At 35.4% G+C, this 10,565-nt stretch overlaps 1 protein-coding gene across 2 annotated transcripts in view; it reads left to right on the top strand.

The window, feature by feature from the left end:
• LOC144970576 (alpha-(1,3)-fucosyltransferase C-like) overlaps positions 1-10,565 on the top strand; it is a 106,704-nt gene that overhangs the window by 89,999 nt on the left and 6,140 nt on the right. Inside the window, exons 2-4 of one of the 2 annotated variants that reach the window (XM_078910344.1) lie at positions 6,318-6,857; positions 8,428-8,639; positions 9,226-9,351. In XM_078910344.1, the coding sequence (XP_078766470.1) occupies positions 6,472-6,857; positions 8,428-8,639; positions 9,226-9,351 (724 nt within the window). In that variant the 5' untranslated portion in view covers positions 6,318-6,471. The remainder of the gene's footprint in view (positions 1-6,317; positions 6,858-8,427; positions 8,640-9,225; positions 9,352-10,565) is intronic. The other variant, XM_078910345.1, reaches the window with a different exon arrangement.

Here is a 10,565-nt window from a genome sequence, read left to right as displayed (position 1 = left end):
ACTTAATGGACGGGTGGAAGGAGTCCATCGCTAGGATGAACCCTTTCAACTGGCTGTGGGTCAATGACGTAATGCCGAAACAGTCGTCAATGTACCTTTTGAACAGCTCGGGGGCAGGTCCACTGTACTGATGGAAGAAGGTTTCCTCAAGGTAGCCCATGAAGAGGTTAGCATATGAGGGACCCATCTTGGTACCCCTCGCAACACCTGAGATCTGATGGAAAAATACATCATTGAACTCAAAAGTGTTGAGTGTGAGCACAAGTTCGGTGAGCCTCACAATGCTGTTGCTGGAAATCCCTGGTAATGGATGACGGTCGACGAAATGCCTGATGGCACGCAGTCCGTCAGGATGCGGTATGGATGTGTACAGTGCCTTCACATCCATGGTGAAAATCAGCCGTGGACGTTCATCCTGGAATCGAATTTCGTCAATGACACCAAGAGCATGGTTAGTGTCCTTGATATACGATGGCAGGGTGGGAACTATACGTTGAAATACCGCATCGAGGAACTGTGATACCTTCTCAGTGGGGCACGAGATAGCCGACACAATCGGCCTTCCAGGTGGAGTGTCAGACACTTCCCTGATCTTGTGTATCTTAGGGAGCATGTAAAAACATGGATTACCTAGGTCGCTGGGGTCGTGTTTAAGGACCTCTGCTCTACCAGGTAATTCTCCCTGCGATACCAAAGACTGGATTGTCTGGTGGACTCTGGTGTTGTTAGCAAGTGTTGGGTCCGAAGTCACTTTCTCATAAAATATCTGGTCACTCAATTGCCTGTGGCCCTCAGCTCTATAGAGCTCAGCGTCCCAAACAACTACGGCCCCTCCTTTATCAGCCGCTTTGATCACTATATCACGACGTGATCTAAGTGATCGTACGGCAGCCCATTCAAGACGGGTGAGGTTAGACCTCTTGATAGGTGTGGGTCGCAGTGCCTCTATCTGTCTAAGACAAGTCTGAATAAACAGGTCGAGTGTAGGGGACTTGCCAGGACTGGGAGTCCAGTTGGAGCATCGCACAAACGAAGACGTCCTGGAAGAAATAGAAGCTCGGACAGCCCCACAAGTACCTCTTCTAGTGACTGTGAAGAGCAGAAAACTGTCCTGGTTTGGACACCATACTCGACACGATAGCCTGAGCAGGACAGTCCTACAGGGCACAGTCGAAGGCCAGCGCAGAAGAGGGCGCCAAAGGAAGATGTGGCTGGACAATATAAAAGAATGGAAAGAGATGTCGGTACCGTAGCTGTTGCATAGCTGTCATCTGTAATTTTTGCCAAATTGGGACCTAAAATTTGCCAAAATTTGCCCTCAAAACCCCCAAAATTTGCCAAGAAATTTGCCAAAAAATTTGCCGAGGAGAATTAAGCGTTTCAGTAAAAATGAACACGCGATACAGAAAAAAAAATATATATATAAGACAATTTATTACATTTAAGGAGGCTACATTTATTAATTTACACAATAGCGTTGTTACAAAGATTTTAAAGAATCATTATCCGTAGAGATTAGCTTCCCTTGGTTTGGGCCAAGGCAAAGCTACAACATTTCTCAAGTTTCGCACTTTTTTTTCGTTATTTTGTTTTCGCTTCTTTTTTTCCCCAAAATTTGCCACGCGATTTGCCAATTTTCCCAAAATTTGCCACGATTTGCCAATTTTGGGAAATTTGCCAAAATTTGCGGATCACCCTGATATTTGCGGCCGCAAAAAATGCAGATGACAGGCATAGGGCTAGCAACAAGCAGGCATGGAGGAAGACTGTAACTTCTGCCTCACGCAAGTCCCCACGACGACCATCCGGTCATGGCATTGAGTGAGTGAGAGTGAAAAGAGCTCTATAACCGTCATGCTGTTTCCAACTGCTGTACTTTAAGTATTTGCCCATCAACTGATCAGAGGATAAAGAGTCGTGGCCCTCGTGTTGTTTCACAACACCATCAAAGTGAATGTGGGCATTGACCCTGGGACTCTAATCGGTGAACACCGGAGGGGGTTGAAACTGGGACTATTTAAGATGGTCACCCGCTGAGGATATACCAAGGATAATGGAATGTCAGTATTATAGGGGAGGAAACCGAGAGACCCCGGGATGTGAACAGTAGTGGGGAATAAACTCGTGAAAACGGAATGTAGACACAAGTGGGAAATTCTTTCAGTTTAAAAAAAAAATGTACAGCGCACTACCCAATAAACGTGCTCAAAGCGGTTTACAAGAAGTCCCAAACCATTAGCATTTAGAACGAGACATCACGCCTGTTCAGCGATATTATACTTTTGTTTTTGGTCACAGACACTGCTGTTAACGCACAGGTACTCATTTTACACCTGAGCACGGTGAAATAATCTAAGTAAAGAGCCTTGCCCAAGGACTCAACTATGCGCGAAGCAAGGCTGGAACCCAGGACCTTCCGATCCGAAAGCGAGTGTCATACCACAAGAACACAAAGCCTCTTGGACCCGGGACCAAGAGATATTGTAACAAGTGGAAAGTAAACCAGAACTTTGAGATGTGAACATCAGTGGGGAGAAAATCTAGGGCTATAGGATGGCTGGCGGCACCCTATATCCGGTTGGCGGCTGTTATGAGTAGTCGAATTGAACGCGTAGCATCAATTCAGAAAGAAAAAAATAGTGAATTAGTTTGTGGTTATGAATATAAAATCAATCAAATAATCTCCTCTTAATTTTCTGTCGCACAACATTACCAATTATTACTCATTATATTAATTTAAAATGATTTCGATTTCCTCTTAACCAGCTATCAACACTTTTTGTATAATTGTAATAATTATTTTACACTCCAGCACGGTTTAATCGGACTGTTCGGGACATGCAAAAACGTTCGAGGAAACCGTAGTTACATTGCCATATCGTTTGATGGGGAAGGGGAGGGGGTATTGTGGCTCAGAGGTATGGTCTTTGCTCCGTGCCCGAAAGATACATAATTCGAATATCCACCGTGTTATTTTGCCGTCAGCCAGCCACCTTTCCCTAGCTCAATTTGCGGCGCCGTGCTTCGGCTGACACTACGGAATTATTTCAGTCTTCGTTTTGAATAAACCATAAGACAAATTTCCGCACGGGGATGAATAAAGGGAACTTTATTATTATTTACTTTATTGATATGTTACAATGGTGTGTGTGTGTGTGTGTGTGTGTGTGTGTGTGTGTGTGTGTGTGCGTGTGTGTGTGTGTGTCGGAAGGGGGGAAGGGGGGGGGGGGGGGTAGAGAGTGCTGTATCACAACATTTCTTTACCGCCGTAGCCTACTATTAGCACGTCATGGCTCGTGGAATTGAACTTGGTACTAATGGCGAAGTGAAAAAGGCAAGCAGAGAAGTGTCTTTTATGTGAAGCGGCGATGGAGTGTGTGAGTGTGTGTGTATATATGCATACGCACACATGCAGTGTAGTTACATATACACGATTCACGTTTAAGTAACTGTCAATATTACAGTAAGTCAGTGGTCGAAATCACTGGGCGCAATTTAAATAAACAACCTTTAATTAATTCAGTTTTATTACGTTGGCTGGGTGAAATTAAGTCGAGGAAACCGTGTTCGAGGTAAAGATTAGTTCGACGAATGAATGGAATGATAAAAAAGAATAATAAGAAAAAAAAATTGGGACATTCCAATTTGGCCAGAAAACTCGTCCTTCAAATATCGTTCGATTTAAATGATCCTCATCTTGATAAAAAGAAAACCTCTCAAACCTGGGACTTCGCGAAGTGTCAAGCTCTGAGTTTACTACTACGGTCTGTGTCAGGCTATGAGTTTACTACGGTTAAATCAGTTTAGTCTACTCTACGAGTAATTGTGAGGCTATGAGTTTACAAAAAATATCTTCAGTGTCAGGCTAAGTGATTACAAGGACATGGTCAGTTTCAGGCATGGCGTACTAAAAGAGTCAAGGCCGTGTCGCACGCGTCTCGAGCCGAGTTGGTTAAAAGGCCATTGACAAGCGCTGTGTATTGTGTAGGTAGTGTGTTAGTCTAGTGTTGGTGAGAATTGCTAAAGATCGATATGCAATGGGCAGTGATGTAAGATGCGAGTTGTAATTATTTATCTCATTAAACGTGTCGGAGGGATGGTTACAAATGTTATATATTCATATATGAATAAGTTAGCTTTGTTAGAATACCTACTAAATTTGAGAGACAAAAACACAAGGAGGAGAGAGAGGAGAGAGAGAGAGAGAGAGAGGGGGGGGAAGAGGAGAACAAGAGGGGAATGAGAAGGAGAAGAGAAGAGAAGGAAAGGAGAAGAGAAAGGGAGGGAGAGAAGAGAGAGAGAAGGAGGAGAGAAAGAGGTAAACAGAAAAAAAGAGATATAAGTGAAGAGAGAGAAAAAGGATGAGAGGCAAGTAAGCTTGAGAGAGAGATTGAACGTAGACAAAGATTGATGAAGATGTGACTAAAGATAGAACGAAGAGAGAGAGAGAGGAGAGAGAGAGAGAGAGAGAGAGAGAGAGAGAGAGAGACCTTGGGGATTGTTTTTTTACGAGAGATGAGGCAGTTGAAAAGTCAGACAATGAAGCAGTTGATGAGAAGGCAACGAAATAGTTTTGTGGAAAAGAAGCACTCAGATGTGATGGTGGTGAGATGAGTGGAGAGTGGAGGAGAGATAGTAGAGTAGAGTAGTAGTAGTAAGAGTAGTAGTAGGGAGAGTGAGTAGAGAGAGTAGAGTAGTGCAGTAGCAGGCGAGAAGCAGCAGCAGAGAATGAGATAAGAAGAGAAAAGAGATAGATAATAATAGATAATAATATAGATTAAAAGATAAGATAAAAGAAATAAAAAATAACAAGAATCCTTGGGGGAATTGTTCTTTTTTGCTACTTATTTTGTAGCAGCATGAAACTTGAAAGTCACAAATCATATTTGTTAAAAGAAAGCCTCAATGATGGTTTGATTATGATATAGTTTTTTAGTGTAATTCAAGAGACAATAGTAGTTACTCACAGCCGGTTATTTATAGTTCATGTATCATATATGATGCACTGCGCTTAATGTCTATCATTTGTTTATATACATTTACTTATTAATCCCTATACCTAGATTAATCAATCTATAGCACAAGCTCCATTGCCGTATTTCTTGCCACTTTTTTGTCAAACCAGACGAAACAGTAATTATCATTGGTTAATTCACTGGGCTTATTTCCTTCGATATGTAGATTTTTCTTACAAGCCCATAGTGTTACCTCCCACCCCGGAACAGTTCTTGGTTTCTTCAAATGTGTCCATCGCTCCCATTGGTCATTTGTTTTACCCAGTTCTCTTTACTTGTGCCCATCCCACATAACCTAGGTTCACTCCACTGGTGGGTCATTGTCCGTATTAGTCTCCCTTTTTATTTCACGATATATAACGATAATCTATGGTGATCTTATCCTAGTTGGTACTTTTTAAAGTTTGGGTTTTGACGACACTCACGCTCATTCATTGGACCATGGTTTACACGATAATGGCCAGGGGGATTCGTTGTCCGTTTGATTAACAAGATGAGAATTTAATAGGTATTAATAATTTATAGATGAAGTCTTGCGTACAGTATCAGCAAGTCGTTTAGACAGAATTGATGATATTATTTGTGTGTGTGTGCGTTTGTACATCATATTTCTATTATCTATTTATCTTAATATGTGGATTATATCACGTCTGTAAATATTAAGGGATGCATTAAAATATTTTCATTGTTTTATTATCATATTGTTATAAAATACGAAATCAAATCATATCAAATGTTTATTTTAGGTTGTTGGCCAATAGTTATAGCATATCTCTGAACACATTAAGTCATCATTTATAGCTTAAATAAAAAGCAATAATAACTATAATGATAATAACAATAATGATAATAGTAATAATAATAAGAATAATAATAATGATAATAATATAATAATAATAATAATAATAATAATAATAATAATATAATAATAATAATAATAATAATAATAATAATAATAAAATAAATAATAAATAAATAAATAAATAAATAATAAATAATAATATAATAATATAATAATAATAATAATAATAATAATAATAATAATAATAATAATAATAATAATAATAATAATAAACAATGATAATAATAATAATAATAATATAATAATAATAATAATAATAATAATAATAATAATAATAATAATAATAATATAATATAATATGATAATAATATAATAATAATAATAATAATAATAATAATAATAATAAATAATAATAATAATAATAATAATAATAATAATAATAATAATAATAATAGTAACATAGATTTTATAATTTCAATCATCTTCTCTTTTTATTTCAGGAACATGAAAAGATTCTTCTGATATTCGGGTATCTTGAAATCTTGAACGCCAAAGTGCATACAAAAATTCCAAACAAACCGTCTCTGATAGAGACAAAAGCTTAGCTTTTTGTAGCCCAAAGCTCACTGAACACGGTTTCACTCTACTTTCAAAATGACATTTTCCATTTGTTTAAGACGTGAGAATGGCATGCAACGCAAATTTCTCTTGTTGTGTATTCTAGGAATCGTTTCTATCTCTTATTTATTGTTTAGATTTAATGAAAATGTCGTCGGATATATTACTGGAAATGTTCATAAAATACCGCGTCAATCCACTTCACTCGAACGGCAAACGACAAACCTAACATCAATCAACAATTTGCTTATGGATGAGGATTTGAAAAACATTGGCTTCGAATCCACTGAGAGACACGAGTTCAAATCGCTATATATAAAAAATCCCGTAATTTATAATGAGAATGCTTCTAAAATATTGGAATCTAAACAAGGCCAAACAAAGATTATTTCTCTACACAGAATCAACTCAAATTCAGAGAAGTATAGCTGATATTTTATTTGTCCAACTTACCTCCTTGTAGTCCTCTTCCTCTCTTTTCTCCATCCTTACTACTTTAGATATCATCATCATATTTTTATATGATTATAGTTTTTATCGAATCATGTGATAGTGTGGATGAGCTGAATGACTGTGTGAGTGAGTTTTTAAAATTCTGTGAACAGCTAGTGTGTTGTAAAAAAAGAAATACAAGGCTTGGATAACAAAAGATCTAAAACTTTTATTGAACCAAAAGAACACTCTCTTTACTAGTGGAAACAAAAAAGATTTGAAAAAAAAAAAGAGATAAAGAGAGCAATATCTAGTTGTAGAGACAAGTACAAAAATAAAATTGAAAAATGCTTTTCTTCTGGGGATATACGGGACACGTGGAGGGGGCTTAAAACTGCTGTTAACTATTTTATTTGTCGTTCTTACCTCCTAGTAGTAGTAGTCCTCTTCCTCACTTTTCTTCACCCTCACTACTTTGGATCATCATCATCATCATCATCATCATCATCATCATCATCATCGTGGTCGTCGTCGTCGTCGTCGACATCTTAGTCATTATATATTTCATTTATTTATTTATTTATTTATTTATCTATTTATTTATTTATTTATTTATTTATTTATTTATTTATTTATTATTATTATTATTATTATTATTATTATTATTATTATTATTATTATTATTATTATTATTATTATTATTATTAATATCATTATTATTATCATTATTATTAGTATTATCGTGGTCATAATCATTATTATTATTAATATAATTACTACTACTACAACAACTACTACTACTACTACTACTACTACTACTACTACTACTACTACTACTACTACTACTACTACTACTACTACTACTACTACAACTACTACTTAGTACAACTACTATTACTATTTCTACTACTACTACTACTACTACTACTACTACAACTACTACTACTACTACTACTACTACTACTACTACTACTACTACTACTATACTACTACAACTACTACTACTACTACTACTACTACTACTACTACTACTACTACTACTACTACTACTACTACTACTACTACTACTACTACTACTACTACTACTACTACTACTACTATTACTCTACTACTACTTACTACTACTACTACTACTACTATTACTACTACTACTACAACTACTACTACTACTACTACTACTACTACTACTACTGATGCTGCTGCTGCTGCTACTAATACAATTATTATTATTATTATTATTATTATTATTATTATTATTATTATTATTATTATTATTATTATTATTATCATTATTATTATTATTATTAGATACTTTTGTTTATTTAGTTATTTTGACTTTTGTGTTGATTATTATTATTATTATTATTATTATATTATTATTATTATTATTATTATTATTATTATTATTATTATTATTTATTATTATTATTTATTATTATCATTATTATTATTATTAGATACTTTTGTTTATTTAGTTATTTTGACTTTTGTGTTGTTTTCGTTGTTTTTGTTTTGTTTGTTCTATGTATATAATCTTCTATTAATTATACAAATCCTCAGCTGGCTTTATAAAGAGAATAAATACAACGTCGATTTTAAGAGATGCCCCTACAATTGTGAACTGGATCCTTACGGGAAAAAAGTGGTCGAAGCCGACGTGGTTATTTTCATGTGTAAAGGCATGTTACCAAGTCCCGATATAAAGAGGCGACCGGGTCAATTGTGGGTGACTCACTGCTATGAAACCGAGCTCACCAACAGATATCCTGGAGGTATGTCGTGTTTCCTGTATGGCTCAGCATCAGGTGTCTCGTCTTGTCACAAAATTCAAGCAATGTTAAGCGTATCCACTGACCAAATGGACTGGTCATTTAAAATTCCGCGTCCGATATTCTGTCTTTGCGTTAGGAACTTTGCACACATTATATGACCATTTCCCGACTCGGGTGTGGAGGATTATTTTGCTACAAGCAGAGAGGGATTTTGTAGGTGTGTTACAAAAAGGACACCTAAGTGACTGGTGCTGTATGAAATAGAAATATGGTTCCGTATGGCCTTCCGGGAAAGTAAATAAAACACATTCGTAGCACGCTTAGCGTGTTTATCGGTAAAAATAACCCTGTTCATATATGTATTCTGTTTCACATATAAGGTATTACTGCTTTTTTGATAAAAGTAAATTTCAAATAAAAAATATCAGCTTCAAAATAATGAACAAAATAATACATATTGAAAATTTCTGGCTCAAATCCCTATTTTGGGCAAGAATAAAGACAATTAAAACGTTTGACATCTCGTTCACTTCGACACCAAATCATTTTAAGGAAAGAGTCGCATAAATCACTCTCTACTTTTCAGATTACAACTTTTGGAAGAATCAATTTAACCTAACAATGGGTTACCGTCTTGATTCCGATATCGTGATTCCTTGGGTCAGGCTAGGCTGGCGGGATTCCGCATTGCTTTACAAACAAGATCATTATCGTGAGTATGATGTTATAATATTCAAGAGTTCATGTGTCTGAGATTTCGACGAAATTCCTAATATTAATATCGTTGCACAACCTTGTGAACGCGAATTGGTAATGGGCTCGGAATCTTAAGCTTGTATATGGTAAAATATCCACGAAACGTGCTCAATGCGCTTTACAATAGTTCTCAGACAAACAGTAACACGTAACATATAGAAAGATACATGACATCTGTTAGGCGATATTACAATATTTTTTTCCGATAGAGAAAAAGCTGTTAACGGCCAGTTACTCATTTCACACTTGAGTACACGGTGAGTAATGAGCTTTTTCCAATCGGAAAGCGTGTGTCATACCTCAAGACTGTATCCGCTCATTCATATGTGTCTGGAATAGCGATAAAGTTCACGTCTCCGCTGCACGACCTTGTGAACGGACAGCAATGGGAATGGGCTTAAAATATCATACGCAGAAGTTGAAGAATATTTCCTTCTAATATTTTACCCCTCCATTGACAGTGCTCATGTTATCTGTTATTACAATCTATCCATTTGTATACCCGAACTGGTGAAGTGTAAATTCAATTTAATTTTGAATAAATGTCTTTAAGAGTTATCATCTAATCTATTCAAAATATGTTTACGTTTCAAAATCTAATTTTAGTAAAACTGGATGCGTACGGCAAGGATAATTTCCCGAATTTCTACGTTAATCGTTTTTTGTTTTTGTTTTTGTTTATGGTTCTATTTGTTTTCAACTTTTAAAATTTATTTATTTTTTGCCGAGGATAAAGAAGATTTCCATTTTTAGTTTTTTAAATTATATATATATATATATATATATATATATATATTATATATATATATATATATATATATATAATGGTGCTGTTATATACGCCTAATTAGAACGGGTATAAAATAAGAATAAAAGGGAAATAAAATGGGTTTGTATAATTTACGTGTACATTATATTATCAATTATGGGTTTGTTCTAACATCGGTTTAATGGATAACATTTCGCATATGTTTGAGAGTATTTTCATTACAGCCCATGGTAGATATATATATATATAATATATATATATATATATATATATATATATATATATATATATATTATATATATATATATATATATATATTGCGATTGTGACGCAGTAAAGTCAGGGTTTTTTCCAAACTAGAAGAGTATATTATTAATATATTCGTAAAATCTCGTTCGCTT

Source organism: Berghia stephanieae, chromosome 4, assembly GCF_034508935.2.
Source record: "Berghia stephanieae isolate SIO BIC M18660-M18661 chromosome 4, UCSD_Bste_1.3, whole genome shotgun sequence".
NCBI classification, from domain to species: domain Eukaryota; kingdom Metazoa; phylum Mollusca; class Gastropoda; order Nudibranchia; family Aeolidiidae; genus Berghia; species Berghia stephanieae.
Note: the sequence above shows the minus strand (reverse complement) of the source record. Positions and strands in the feature narration are given on the sequence as shown.